Source organism: Apiospora hydei (genome assembly GCF_038363865.1).
Source record: "Apiospora hydei strain CBS 114990 chromosome Unknown utg000008l_segment0_segment0, whole genome shotgun sequence".
In the NCBI taxonomy this organism is placed as follows: domain Eukaryota; kingdom Fungi; phylum Ascomycota; class Sordariomycetes; order Amphisphaeriales; family Apiosporaceae; genus Apiospora; species Apiospora hydei.
Genome location: NW_027117367.1, coordinates 1,071,990 through 1,086,149, shown reverse-complemented (window position 1 = coordinate 1,086,149; position 14,160 = coordinate 1,071,990). Strand labels below are relative to the sequence as shown.

General features: G+C 56.5%; 6 protein-coding genes across 6 annotated transcripts; 3 read left to right on the top strand and 3 right to left on the bottom strand.

Moving 5' to 3' along the window:
• Nucleotides 1-952: 952 nt before the first annotated feature.
• PG997_010914 (uncharacterized protein) lies at nt 953-2,032 on the top strand (the record flags this gene model as incomplete). The annotated part of the gene is made up of 1 exon (XM_066815229.1): nt 953-2,032. The coding sequence occupies one exon, from the start codon at nt 953-955 to the stop codon at nt 2,030-2,032; it is 1,080 nt and encodes a 359-aa protein (XP_066664519.1).
• A 13-nt stretch (nt 2,033-2,045) lies between these two features.
• On the top strand, nt 2,046-2,652 carry PG997_010913 (C6 zinc finger domain protein; the record flags this gene model as incomplete). Its single annotated transcript, XM_066815228.1, has 2 exons — nt 2,046-2,397; nt 2,537-2,652. The coding sequence occupies 2 exons, from the start codon at nt 2,046-2,048 to the stop codon at nt 2,650-2,652; spliced, it is 468 nt and encodes a 155-aa protein (XP_066664518.1).
• Nucleotides 2,653-3,646: 994 nt separating this feature from the next.
• PG997_010912 (uncharacterized protein) lies at nt 3,647-5,599 on the bottom strand (the record flags this gene model as incomplete). Its single annotated transcript, XM_066815227.1, has 1 exon — nt 3,647-5,599. One exon carries the CDS (start codon nt 5,597-5,599, stop codon nt 3,647-3,649), a length of 1,953 nt encoding a protein of 650 aa, XP_066664517.1.
• Nucleotides 5,600-6,291: 692 nt separating this feature from the next.
• PG997_010911 (Pre-mRNA-splicing factor s.t1.c11) lies at nt 6,292-7,455 on the bottom strand (the record flags this gene model as incomplete). Its single annotated transcript, XM_066815226.1, has 1 exon — nt 6,292-7,455. One exon carries the CDS (start codon nt 7,453-7,455, stop codon nt 6,292-6,294), a length of 1,164 nt encoding a protein of 387 aa, XP_066664516.1.
• A 907-nt stretch (nt 7,456-8,362) lies between these two features.
• On the top strand, nt 8,363-10,628 carry PG997_010910 (uncharacterized protein; the record flags this gene model as incomplete). The annotated part of the gene is made up of 2 exons (XM_066815225.1): nt 8,363-9,684; nt 9,785-10,628. The coding sequence occupies 2 exons, from the start codon at nt 8,363-8,365 to the stop codon at nt 10,626-10,628; spliced, it is 2,166 nt and encodes a 721-aa protein (XP_066664515.1).
• Nucleotides 10,629-10,981: 353 nt separating this feature from the next.
• PG997_010909 (uncharacterized protein) lies at nt 10,982-12,403 on the bottom strand (the record flags this gene model as incomplete). The annotated part of the gene is made up of 3 exons (XM_066815224.1): nt 10,982-11,406; nt 11,480-11,918; nt 12,155-12,403. The coding sequence occupies 3 exons, from the start codon at nt 12,401-12,403 to the stop codon at nt 10,982-10,984; spliced, it is 1,113 nt and encodes a 370-aa protein (XP_066664514.1).
• Nucleotides 12,404-14,160: the final 1,757 nt, after the last annotated feature.

Below are 14,160 nucleotides of genomic sequence, written 5' to 3'. Positions count from 1 at the left end.
GAAGGATGGGCAACGTAATGAAATCGCGGAGCATACGGCGGCTACGGATGCGATGCGAATTAGGAGTCGTCATTAACAACAACCCTGAAATGCGAGGGTGGGCGGCGTGGGCGTTGGGGGAGGGGCCTTTTCACGTCTTGTGCGACTTTGCCCAGCAGCCGCGTCGGCTCAGGCGACCAATGATCAAGGCGCATTGCGCCGGATGTGCCTGTGAGACGAGCCCTACATGCCCTACCAAGACCCGACGGTCAACACGACAGTGAGTACGACGCACCTAACTCAGCGTTACACAATTTGGCGTGCAGAAAATGCAACGTTGAAACAGGAATTGAGCGATTCGCATTTAACTTATCATCCCATCATGGCGTCAGCGCGTCAAAGGGCCGCATGCATAACAGACGGTGCTCTATCCCAACAGACAGAAGCGATACCCTGGGGGAGCATCTTCTCCCCGTTCCTGATACCAAAAGACTCGCCTGCATGCCGACGAATCTTCCTGTCCGAGTGGTACATACTCGCATAACAGAAGGATGACTCGGTTGGTGTGAGGGAGAAAAAGGCAGGTCAGGTACCTACTGCTTACAGGCAGTGTGCCGATGTGGTGGGCGGTACGTACATGTACACCAAGTCTGGGCTGACCTGCATGAGAAGGAAATGAGCCATCATCCTTGCTGACTCGGGCCCGTACACTCAGCACGTTGCCCAAGGAAGAGCAAAGCCACCAGTGTTGGATGGCTCTGGGCAGTGGAGGTACCACGATAACCTGAAGGAAATCGGTCTTTCACAGCTCCGCACATACAGTATGACCAGATCCAATGATGACTGACTTGCACATAAGGCCGGCCCCCTGGCCGTTAAATAAGATGATGATTCCCCGTTTCCCACATGGCAGCTGGGGATACCTTACTATCTAGACCCTGCTCTTAGATTAGAAATCGCCCTACAGACAGACATGGCCGGTGACAAGAAGCCCACCCCGGGCGTTTCCTCGCGACGTTCGGCCTGCGATCGCTGCCGCGGCCAAAAGCTCCGATGCCTACGCAAGGGAGGCGACCCGCAGGGCCGGTGCGACAGGTGCGCCAAAGCCGACACGTCCTGCACCACGAGTCCCATCTACCGGATGCGCAACTACTCCGTTGAGGATGACGGCAGCTCTGTCTCGCGGAAGAGGCGGCGGGCGGGTGATAGGTCCTCAACTCGCTCTTCTTCTCAATCTCCGCGGATTGCTGCAGCTAGTACTACTTCTTCCGCTACTACCACGTTGACATCATGTGGCCCGGCCGACCCAACGTTACCGGCGCCAGACTCCCTGACCATGTCAGCAACCGCGGCACAGACTACACCCACAACGGCCGGGGCCGCTCAATCGTTCCAATGGCATTTTGAAGATTTGATGCAGGGATCTGGCGACGGCGCTACACTGGGTGTCCACCACTTCGCTATGCCGCCACCAACGCCGGATTGGAGCGCTTTCTCGGGCCCGGCCACACCATCGTTCTCCACGCCCGTTGTCACCACCCCCGACGTCTGGGATCACCACGATCTTACCATGGCCCACATCTTTGCTGCCGACTCTACGGACAAGAGCACGACTACTTCCTTCAATAGCCCCAGCGGCGTATCCATACCACGCCATGCATTCCCCGCGACACATACGCCAGAGAGTATGTCCTGGCTGCAGCATCAACCCGAACAAGAACATAAAACGGATTACTTTTCGCACGGGAACTCCAATTCACATGGGATGTTTGGTTATACTTTCAATGAGCTGGAAAGCAGGTCACATAACCACATGGAGATCTTGACCAACTTGAACTTGGAACTGGTCACTCAATTGAAGCAATTAACGCAACCACACACCGACCTCAGCGTTCTTATCGGCCCAACTTCTGGGGACTCGGGATCATCCAGCACTAGCATCCTTGAGCACATCCTAAGCATGACGCAAGAGTTCCTCAACCTCCTGGACATAGTCGCTGGCGGGCCCCCTACCCCCTCCTACTCCCCATACGCCCTACACACCTCTAATTAACCATTCGGCACCCATGTCCTGGACAGGAGGAGTCTACGGCGACTATGCCAGCGGGTCTGAGAGCGCTTCGGGCTCGACCTACGACAGCGGCATGAACTCGCCAATCCACAGCAGCGGTATCACCCAGTACTCTCCCGGATCGGCTTCCATGTCGCCGCATCTATCATCATCGTCCGGATACTTCGATACCAACCTGGTGACTGCGTCAGCACCAGACTCTGCAACTGTCCTCCTCATCATTACATGTTACGTCCACGTCCTGCGTCTTCATGTCGCGTTGTTTTGGCATATACAACAAGACCTACAACGCGCATCCGACGCGAACAAGACACATGGAGTATGCCAGTTCGGAAACATACCACTACGTACGTAATTTCATGTTGCACTCTACTTCCCCAAGCCCCCTCCTGTCCACGTATCACAAGACCCAGCGTCTCTTCTTGCTACTCGGTCCCTGAGACATGAATCTGCCAGACTAACATCTCATCTTTTCCATCTACACAGAATCAGGCAATCTGCAGATCACCATGGTGATTCAACTGGTAACCAACGCCTTTGAGCGGATGGAGGGTATCCTCGGCCTGCCGAGCGAGCTCTCGCCTCCACTGCAACGGTTCTGATGATGGACTGCAGCAGAACTCTCACGGCTATGGCAGCCTATTAGGCGACGAGGGGCTGTTGGATGTCGCGAGGACCATCATCGGCAAAGAGGACCAGGGACGTGCTGAGGAAGGAAAAGGGGGAATCCAGTCGTTGTGTGGCGACATTCTGAAGACGAGGGACCTGCTTCGGGGTTGCATGACGCCGTGATATATGAGTAACGATGACGTTATCTTTCCTTCTTCAAGTTCCCTTGCTAAAGAGTTGGCAATGGCCTTTGTATATTTAACCAATGTTGATGTGGTTCTTGTTGGTGTGTTTTTCTATAGTAGCAGCGGCGATGGCGGATATTTCTGATTTGAGGTTCGCTGGGCATAAAACGTGCACCGCGTGGATTTCTCCGTATATGTCGAGGAAAAGATACATGTGGAGCTTTGGGATATTAGGAAGGGGGCATTGTATTCATTCTGTTTGAACTATCCTCATATTTCGCCTAGTTGGTTCCTTTGTACCTTCTTTTCGGTTCTGACAGTTGTCTACCTCGAGACAGACTGGTGGTTAGTGAATCATAGTCTACTCACAGATATGCCGATGCTCAATGTCAGCGACTTGTACGAGTACGATTCTTTTGGATAAACCAGAATCCTGGCGGGAGGAGGTTGGGTATTTGGCTTGGCATCAAGATTCGCTTGACTTCCCCCTCTGGCAAGTCTAGCAAGCAGTCTCGGTTGGTTATCGGTTCTCATGCTAGGGGCTAGTCATATCTGGCCACGGCCTGTTCACTCTCTATCCTGCAGGCAATTCGGTAGTATGGCAGTTGGGCATGAAGTAAGTGAGGCGAGGGAGCGATACACTGATGTCACTTGTTTCTGTTTCATGCATATTCCTCAGCCGTTCGTTGTATTTTTGCATAGTGTCTAACAATTTCCATTATAGTATGTAGGTATCTACCTAGGAACATAAAGCGCGAACAAGGGCGGCGATGATTCTATGATTTCTTCCCCCTTCTTTTTCCTAGTTTAGGTCCCCCCATGCGTCCTCCGGAGCAACGGCGAAGTCGTTAAATGCAGAACGCATGGCAACTTCGAGCGCCTGACTCTCCAGGGTTTCGGTCGCGTCGGCATCGGCGACGGCTTGGGCATGGAGCTTGCAGATCTGCTCCGCCTGCGCCCGCACCTGGATCAGGAGGTCGTCCTTCTCCTCGGCGTCGGCGGCGGCCTGCAGCTGCAGCTGCCCGAGCTGCTCGGTCCGGTCGTCCAGCCAGGACTGCAAGCTGTCGCGCTGCTCCGAGGTGGAGGCCAGCTCGGCCTTGAGGCCGTCGCGGGCAGAGCGTAAGGCGCGCACCTTGGCCTTGAGCTTCTCGATCTGCTCGGCGTCGGTCGCGGCCTGGGCTTGGAGCTTCTCCAGCTCCGCGACCCGGGCGTCTGCGAGGGACACGAGGCGGTCGCGCACCGTGGCGATGGAGACGGCTTGCGCTTGGAGGTATACCGTGTTCTCGGCAGCGGCGTCAGCCTCCCTCTCGCTCTCGGCCCTCCCGAGCTTCTCGAGTTCCACGGCCGTTTCCTCCAACTTGGTCCGGGCCACGTCCCGCTCCTCGCCGACAGCGCGCTTCTCGGCCTCGACTTTCGTGAGCTGGAAGACGCTGAGATCCCGCTCGGCCTGCAGCTGCGCGATCTCGACGGCCTGCTCCTTCAGCAGGTCCCGGGCGCCGTAGCGCTCCTCCGCGACGGTGCGCATCCGCGCCACGAGCTCCGCGCACTGACCGGCCTGGAAGTCCCGCTCGTCCCGGAGCTGTTGGAGCTCCGCGGTCTCGGCGGCCGCCGAGGCCTTCAGCGTCTCCAGCTCCGCGTCCTTCGCGTCGAGGAGGTCCTGGACGACGTCGCGCGCCTCGGCGAGGTTCTGGCACCGCGCCTCGAGCCGGCGGATCTCGGCGGCGTCGGTGTACTCCCTCAGTTGGAGGGCCCCAACTTTTGTCTCCTCCACGGCCAGTTGCTCCTCGAGCTCGCCCCGCTTCTCGTCCTGGGCGTCGACTTGGCTATGCAGGTTGCCGATCGCCTCGGCCTGCGCGTCGACGGTGGCTTGCAGGCTGCCGCGCTCCGCGGCGCCGTCGGCCAGCTGGGCCTTGAGGTAGTCGACCGCGTCCGTCTCGGAGGCGTCCCAGCCCTCCATCCTATTGATCCACGCGGCGCTGAACGCCAGCTTCGCCTTGAAGGCGCAGCGCCAGAACGCGGAGGGCAGCTCGCGGCACATCTTGTCGACGTCGGCGGGCGAGTCGAGCGAGGACTGGGAAAAGTCCTGGACGAGCCACTTCCAGAGCCGGTCCGCCTCGTCGCCACCGTGGCTGTTGCAGGCGTGGCGGACGACTTCGAAGCCGAGCTGGGGCCGCTCGGCGCGGTGGGCCTCGCGGAAGCTTTCGAGGAGGTCCAGGACGTCGGTCTGGAGGCGCAGGATGGCGTACTGCTGGGCGAAGGTGTACAGGTCCAGGAGGCGGATGGTCACTCGGTCGACGGGGTGCGAGAGAGATGAAGCGGCGGCGGCATCGGAGTCAGACTGGTCTGTAGGGGTTGGTGTTGTTGGTGCATGTTCGACACTGTCACAGATGAGAGGAGGGGATACAGCAGCCAATGTCACAGAGTCGTCGCTGATGGTGCTGTTGTTATTGTCGTTTTCGTGGAAGATGCCGGTCCAGTCGACAGGGGATGGCGAATCAATGCCACTCAGACCATCGGAGGGGTAGTCGCTATCGCTATCCTCTCCGTCTTTCTCATCTTCTTCATCGTCGTCCATGCCGTCAAAGTCAGGTAATTGGTCCGGGAGATATGCCAGGTCATAAAATCCAAGGCGGAGTTCGGCGACATCAAGAGATTTGGTGTAGATCCACTTGCTGAAAGTTTCGACCGTTTCGGCGCTCGTGTCTCCCAGGAAGATGGTATCTTCGCCGTCGGGGAGCCGCTTCTTGAAGTCCATGGACTGTTCTACGAGCGGCGCTCGGTGGAGGTGCCATGTTCGTCGCCGGCTGTCGCCATCGTCCACTTCGATCTTGACTATGGGGTCATTGAAACTATAGTCATACGTTCGGTTAGCTGTCTATTCCAGCCGCATTTGATACGGAGTAATTTCTGCGAATTCGAGAGACAAGAGACTGGAAAAGGGAGTAAATGAGGTGGGAGACCAGGAAGAGCCAGTTACTTACAAGGAGTTGCCCTCATGGCTTGTCTTGACCCGTTTGGCAAGAGCTGAACCAAATGGAGTCTCTGGTGCGCGTCGGATACTCATAGTGGATGGGATATCGTGAGCTGGAAATAATAAAAAACTTGAGGAACGTACACGCCGGCTGGATCAAATCTTTGAAGTGTACTTTTTGTTCAATGGCCGGAGGGAAATCTGCCATTTATGTAGGCTAGCGTGAGATAACTTTCTCTTATTATGGTTTCGCCATGCCATGGACGAGGGGGTATCAGCCTTTCCAGATATGCAAATCCCCGAGCTTCATACCAGCAAGGAGTCATAGGTGGGTACTGAAAATGAGAAGGTATTTGGGTATTCGATTGAATTGATTGGGACCAGTGTTCCCCTGATGCTTTCCCGTGAACCTAAACGCCAGCTATGCCGTGAAAATGATTATCGCCTCAGTATCTATTACAATTTCCAGCCGCTTTTTAGTTGCCCGCCAAACTGGCATAGTTGATGTCGTCAGCTCCCGGCGGAGCGGCGACAATATCCAAGTTGTTCTCCTGTTGTTGTTCGGACCCTTCTTCACCACCCTGGGTGAGCAGATTGGCTTGCCGACCCTGGATCGCCTTTTGCTGTCCTTGCTTCCTCACGTCTGAGAACGCGCTTCGCCCGTCTCGGATCATCTCGCCTCGCTGCTCCTTGTTCATGGTGCCCACTGCTCTCGGGACACTCCATCGTACGCGTAGAGGGCATCCCGCAATAACTGCGCGCCCCTGACACGCCTCGGCGGCCTTCTCGGCGGCCGCTCTCGTTTCGTAGTTGACAAATGCACAATGTGACATGTGACTGCACACCAAGCTCTTGATCTTGCCGTGTACCTTGAAGAATTCGCGAAGCTTGTATTCGGGTAGATCGTCCTCGACACCAGTGACGAAAAGCGACATGATGGACTTGTCGGCGGGCGGCTGCCAATCTTTAGGCCCAGGTGGTAATTGTGACGCGGAGGGGAATGGTCGCTTCTTGTTGCCACGAGGGCCTGCGCCTGTCGCTCTCGCAGCTCGAGAGTCGTTTGTGCGAATCGGCCCAGGGCCACCTACACCAGCACCAACCGCAGGACTACCGCCGCCACTGCCGCTTCCTGATGCAGTCGCAGACCCGTCCTCGATGGCGCGGCCCTTGCGGAAGTAGGGTTTGCTGGCGGCCAGCTTGCGGAGGAGCTCGCGCCCCTTCTCGTCGGCCTTCTCGTACTCCTCGGTGCCGCCGCGGCCCTCCTCGATCTCCTTCTCCATGTTCTGGGCGAAGTACTCGCGGTTGATCTCGCTGCCGGGGCCGGGGGCGACCATCTTGAGGGCGGCGTCGCGGACGGCGATGGGCAGGCCGAAGGACAGGTCGAGCATGCAGCACTGGCAGCAGTTCTTGAGGCGGGCGCAGGTGAGGCAGATGTTGGTGCGCTTCTTGCGGCCGTGGGCGCGGTCGCCGCTCCAGCTGAAGATGGTGAAGGGCCGCGTGCAGAGCTTGCACTCGGCGCCGTAGTCCTCCTTGAGCATCTTGACGTACGGGTTGTCGGGCAGGCAGGACTCGCAGACGGACGGGAAGTCGGTGGTTTCCCAGCCGGACCGGTTGAGATCCTGCTTGATTTGGGGCGGCATTTTAATTTTGTGTGGGCGATGTCGTCGCGACGGCTGGTATTGTTGTTGTTATAAGGTGATGGGGATGTTGCGATCAAAACAACCGACAAGGCGCCAATTGAATTGATGGTTGCTGGTTGCGATTTCTAAAGTGGCGACAATGTCATACTTGCTTTCTTGAATGGCTGAATAATCTGGAGACGCGCCTTATCTGCTCTTATCCACTTCCGATAACCTTAAATCTCTTATCGGCTATGAGCATAACCTTGTGCAGAGGGTTATGCTAGCATACGTGGCAGTGCAGTTGGTTTTGCGGCGTGCCCAGTGGCTCAAACTTTATTTACCCCTATCTTTCCCGAATTCTTGGCACTTCGCCGTTCAGGGGGCTTGAACAGACACGGCCAGGTCAACAAGGGAACTTCTGGATTTGGGCTTATTTTCCCATTCATAAATACTCTCGTCCGTGAACTAAATCCGTTCACCTTTTTGTCTTGAAAATTCTATAAAATGTGAAGGCGAACCCTTTCCACGTTGAGAAAGTAGGCCCATCTTCATATTTTGCCCAGTTCTCACCAAGTCTTTTAACCTTACGTGTAGCATAAGCTGGGAAAATCGAAAATATGTTACGAGCACGGTTCCTTTTAGGAGCATCATGGCTCAACATCCGTTTGCAGCAGGAGATTCGAATCACCCTTTTCCTAACCGAGGGGCCTTTGTTTATTAGACTCGAGTACTGTCTCGCTCATTACGACAAAGACCCGAAGTCTTTTATGGGGCAATGCGTCAGGAACCATCGATGGTTTCAATCGCTCCATAGATTATATTTCTCCATAGTATACGTATTTGTAGAATATCAGATATCACAAGATGCCTCCGAAGGAAGCCGTACCGAGTAAACGAAAGAAGTTGGACTCGGACTCGGACTCAGATGGGGTCTATACACCAAACAAGCGAAGGTCGCCAACGAAAACAAGAAGCAGATATATTCTTCACACCAGAGACGCAAGAGGCGTCAACGTCCTCGGCCACAAGCTCGGATGATGTCTTTACCGAAACGCGTCCTGCGAAGCGGGTCGAGCCCACGACATCCGGAGGGCCGTCCCAAGAACGACCCTCGACGCCGACAGGAACAGGACAGCGCCCCGTGGGCCAGCAGCTCACGCCAAGCTCGTCGCCGATCACGACGAGCAACACCGCCACGAAGAAGCCCGTGCCCAAGACGCTCGTGAACTGCACGCGCTCCGAGTCCCCCGCGGCCGAGCTGATGAACCACTGCCGCGCGAACCGGATCCGCGTCTACAACCCGGGCCAGCTCGAGTACGAGCGCTCCGTCGCGTCGACGAACCTGCTGTACCGGTACACGCGGCCCGACTGCGTGATCCAGCCGGCGACGGGCGACGACGTCGCCCGGGTCGTCCGGTTCTGCTACGAGGCCAAGATCAAGCTGACGGTCCGCTCGGGCGGGCACTCGTACGCCGGCTTCGCGACGACGGACGAGGGCGCGCTCATGGACATGCGCCGCATGAACCGCACGAGCCTCGATATGCGGAACCAGGTCCTCTACGCCGACGGCGGCGCCCTCTGGGCCGACGTCTACAAGCGCATCATCAACGGGCGCCATGACGGGTTTGCCCCCAAAGGTGGGCGCTGCCCCTCCGTTGGCGTCAGCGGGTTCCTCATGGGTGCCGGGCTGGGCCCCTTCTCGCGCGGCCTCGGCATGGGCTCCGACTCGGTGTTGGCCATCACCGCCGTCACGGCGCAGGGGGACACTGTGACGGTCACCCACAAGGACGACCCGGAGTCGCCCTCAGGCCGGCTCTTCTGGGCGCTCCGCGGCGCCGGCGGCGGAAACTTCGGCGTCGTCGTGCAGTGGAAGCTGCAAGTCAAGAAGCTGCAGGACCCGCTCGGCATGGTGACGGCGGGGCGGTACGTCTGGTCTTACAAGCCCGACGATTTCGTGGCGCGCAGCGAGCAGGATCAGCTCGACATCGAGGACTCCATCACGCGGACCATAAGCAGTTTCTACGCCTACAACTGGCCGGACAGGATCACGATCGACGCCACCTGGCTTCGCCGGGCGGACAATAAACTGGGAACGCAGGTGCGGTTCACCAGCTACTGCGATGGCGGCAGTGACTTTTTCTCGGACCATATCGACGCGGCGTTCTTCGGAAACGAAAATGTCAGAAGGCAGCTCAAGCGGCGTTGTATCGAAGAGAAATCTAGTCGCTTTCTCCACGAGACGCTGGCGTAAGTTTTGAACCCCCACCGATCAGTGATAACGGTTTCTTTTTCTTCGTGATGCTTGAAAATAAATAGAACAATGACTGACACACTAACACGACAACAGTGCGCAGTGGAGTGAGGAGACGCTCCGATCCATCCCCAACAGCACCGAGTTCCGCCTGTTCGCCGGCTTCGCGGTCGACTGCCGCAAGCAGATGCAGGACATGAACAACACCATCCTCGCCGTCAAGGAGTTCGACGTCTTCGGCGAGCAGTTCAAGGGCGAGCGGGCCGAGTGCTCCGTGTCCTTCATCCACACGGGCGGCCGGGCCGGCGCCGCGAGCCGGGGCGCGACCCCGTACCGCTGGCGCGAAGCCTCGTACCAGTGCTATATCATGATCACCTTCCTGGACAAGTGGGTCGAGCGCGACATGCGCGGCTTCCTGGCCCGCTTCAAGGCCAAGCTTAAGCCCTACTCGCTCGCGCAGCAGGCCGTCTTCGTCAACTTCGCGAACGCGGCCCTGCCGGCCGCCGGGTACGAGGCCGCCTACTACGGCGGCAACCTGACCAAGCTCCGGCAGGTCAAGCAGGAGTGGGACCCGGACGACTTCTTCCACTGGCAGCAGTCGGTCCAGCTGCCGGCGGAGAAGCGCGTCATTCCGGCCCTGGTCTCGACGGTATCGGGACCCGAGGGCGACCCGCCCGCGCCCCCGGTGGAAGCGACGGCGAACGAGCAGGATCAGACCGACGCTATCGCCACCAAGGGATGGGAGTGCGGCTTCGAGGTGGCGACTTCCGAGCCGCTTAGCAGCAACATGTTCGGCAGAAACGTGCTCGGCGATAGCAGCCTCGGGCTGTATCCCTCTATCAAGCCTGGCCTTAAGGCGAATAATGTTACGTGGATTTATGAGGTGTCAGAAAGTCTACCTCTGACCGGTGAATTCGGCGATCCCACTGTCTTCGGATAATATAGACCTTGTGTTTGCTTATCTATGTAGTCTGTGTCCAAGGCGACTCTTCAAGATGAGTTTGAGAACTTGTAATTAAATGGGTTTGGGTGGTATCAATAAGGGATTTTAAGTAGTTGATGCTTTTACTTTCGGTTCACATTCTATGGATCAATATCTCATGGTGAAGCTTTGTTCAGTACCTAGTGACGATGAAGCAGGCACAGTTGCCTAAGCGTCGACCTAATGATAACCTAACCCTATGCATAACCCTCTAGCATTATCAGATACCAAACTAGAAGCTAAAAGAGCCTCCCTTTAACTTTGTATAATAACGTGTCTCATTCAAAACATACTCTTCCGCCTAGGACTTTTCATCGGGTCCTCGGCTTCCTGTGGCCGAGTATTAATAGCCACACTGGCCCCGTTCCGCATGAGCACGGCGACCTCGCGGGTAACAACGATGTCGGTGGCCGGCAGGTGCTCCATGGAGACCCCTCGTCGGCGCAATCGGCCTCGATGTCGTCGATGGCGCCGTACTTGTCGTGGCTGCTCCAGTGCGGCGACCGCGGGCTGCGGCACGACGAGCCCGAGCCCCCGATGGTGACGAGGTGCAGGTCCTGCTTGGGCCCGCTCGTTCGGGCCGGCCCCAGCGCGCTCATCCGCCTGCTGAAGCGCGTGTTGGTGAGGATGGCGTTGGTCATCGTCTTGAGGATCGGGCCCAGGGTCGGCAGGCAGGCGGAGATGATGCCGCTGGCCATTTCGACGACGTCCCAGGCTTGGGCCTCGGCGAGGGTATCTACAACCGTCGTTAGTAAAATGGAAAAAAGGAAGCAGCGAGGGCAGTGATTGAGATGGGCGGTTCAACTTACAAGTAGCGTCAGTAGGGTCGAACTTAAAGAACATGGCGAGCCGATAACAACTCGTGAAGACGACGTACGACCCCAGCAGGAAAGTGCCGATGACGAAGGCCTTCTGGGCCGCGTTGATGCGCAGGCTCATCACGGGGCGGATGGGCAGACACAGGATGGCGACGTCGCAGAAAATGTTCATCCCGGCCATGGCGGGTTCCGTGTGCAGCAAGTTGCTACAGGTGCCTTCGGCCCAGGGTTGCCAGGCTTTGGTGACGGGAAGGCACTGGAAGATAATGACAAAGATGGCGACGAAGGTCCACACGACGGAGAAGATGCCGAGCACGAGCCCGCCGATCTTCATGGCCCGCACCGGAAAGGTCCGCCAGTAGAAGAAGAGCAGCGAGATCTTGTAGGTGTTGATCGAGGTCACGTATAGCAGTTCGCCGGCAAACAGGACCTATTCAAGGGGGGAGGAAAGCGACTGCATTAGTCATATTGATCCAGACGGTATACTCGGGGATAGTACAGAAATGAGATCTCACAGTACCTTGCTAAGCGACTCAATGTGGTCCACAGTCATGGTACTGGTGTGCCTACCGACACCCATGTCAATCACTGGACACGCCAAAGTTAGACGGTACTTCGGTGGGAGACGACAAACAGAGATTCATGTACCAAGAATAACTTACAGACAATATGAACCCCAAAGTTGGCATACAGCAACACCAATGCGAGCAAGCACGTCCAGTCGTCGGCACCGAATTGCATGCCGTGCCGCCAGCGTCCCAGAAAGCGCAATACCACGAAAATCGTCGTGAGGATGGTGATAACGATGACGAGGAGGCGCGTCGGGGTGCACAAGTCTTCGGATAGATCCTGCGTGTGCGACATGGCCACTAGTGCGGACGCGAAGCCCTCGCGCGCGGCGGTGTCGTTGTACATGACTGTATGGCCGTGGGTGATTCTAGGGAAACTTGTCGTGGCGCTTTACCCCGGATGATCCTTAGAAAAGGGAAGCATGGAAAGGAGATCAGATGGTTAGGTAATGGCTCCAAGCTCGAGCATATATAGGTTTCGTTGGTGCCCGACTTGTCATGACAGACCTCCTCCACTTTCCGTCCACTGGTGCCATCGAGGGGGGGCTGTTCACCTAAGGTCAAAGATTCACATGTAGTTCCTGCAGCCCGCGGGAGGTTCGGTGGAGATGAAAAAGCTTATAAGTATGTATGCTGTCGAGAGTTGCGGTCCGTCGGCTGACCAAGTCCTGACAAGATCCCATTCCGGGAGAAAGACTCGACGGTGATCGCGGCCTGTGCACCATCGACAACTGGGATTTTCCCTGCGGCTGCCCTGGTGCAAACAACTATTACTTGCGATGTACAAGGCAATATGTAGGCCATGCAGTTGTGCACGGATGGCAGGGGTAAGGGTTACGAGATGAGCATCAGGCGAGGCACCACAAAAGCGTCGCTCGATATCCGGATATCGTGAGCTTATCGTCGGCCACGTGGGACCGAATCTTGGTTCTTGGGCCGAGTTGGCGAGTCAGCGCCCCCACGAACGACAAGCGGACGAGATCCCGATCCTGGTAACACACAGACCGCCTCTGCCAGCCCTCTTTGCGGCACTTGCCGATCCCAGGAGAAATTCCTCCATGTTACCCGCGGCAATTAAGCAGGCATGGCATACTTATCACTCGGATTTAGCCAAAGCCAGGCGGCAGTAGAAAATGGCCGGCTGCAAAATATAGCCGAAGATGTGCGTGCAGGCCCGCTTTGGCGTCCTGTCACCCCGTGCGTACGCACGTCGACGCAGTCATGTCCTGCAGCTGGTTCGTCCGATCTTTTGCTAGGGCCGAATTTCATGCACGTCAGTCTGCGAGCGGCCTGCCCTTTCGGGAACCCTCTGCGTGCGGAAAATCGGAACAAACCGAGCCCTGATAGTGGGAGCCTTGCCTGAACATGGCTATGGAGTGTGGATTGTGAGAGGTCAAGTCGCCACGGCTAGACCTCTTTATTGGAAATGGCCGAGCCACGTTTCGAGTGACACAGCCACTGAAAAAACATATGCGTCCTTGAGAATAGACGTATTTTGGCAGGCTTGGGCCTCTGAAGACGGCAACCGAGGCTCTTGAAGTGTGTGCCACTGCTTCCTTATTTCTTTTCTTTCCACTTCCTTCCACCGTTTTCGCCGTATACCAGAGGACCAGTACAAGCAAATGGCTCATAGCAGAGGGCTTTTCATTATGTCTAGTGGTAAGCAACGGTCCCAACGTGGGAATAACGAGGTAAGCGAGAAGTCGTATAACAGTATGCCTTCTCATCTTTGAGCATTGCCCACAAATAAACCATGAGTCCGAAAGCAGCAAGCTGGATCTCATTATTTTAGTACCATACAGCTCGGAGACTAGGAAACACGTATGCGAATTCCTTGTAAGCTAGATGCTTATATAGAACACCTCATGAGAACCTAGCCCTTCGTACACACCTGTTGCGTAGCAGGGCCAGCACTGAGAAAATCACGAATGATCAAAACTGGCAACTCAACCGGACTAGTAGTGGCCGTGACACAAAAAGCCTGACATGGCTGAGATGACTGCGGCGTGACATTCTATTGTTGTCGTTAAAGCTCGATTCGAAATCGTCGCATGTTTCCAATGTTACTCCAAAGGTGCCATGTCCCTGCTAGTTCGGGCCTAC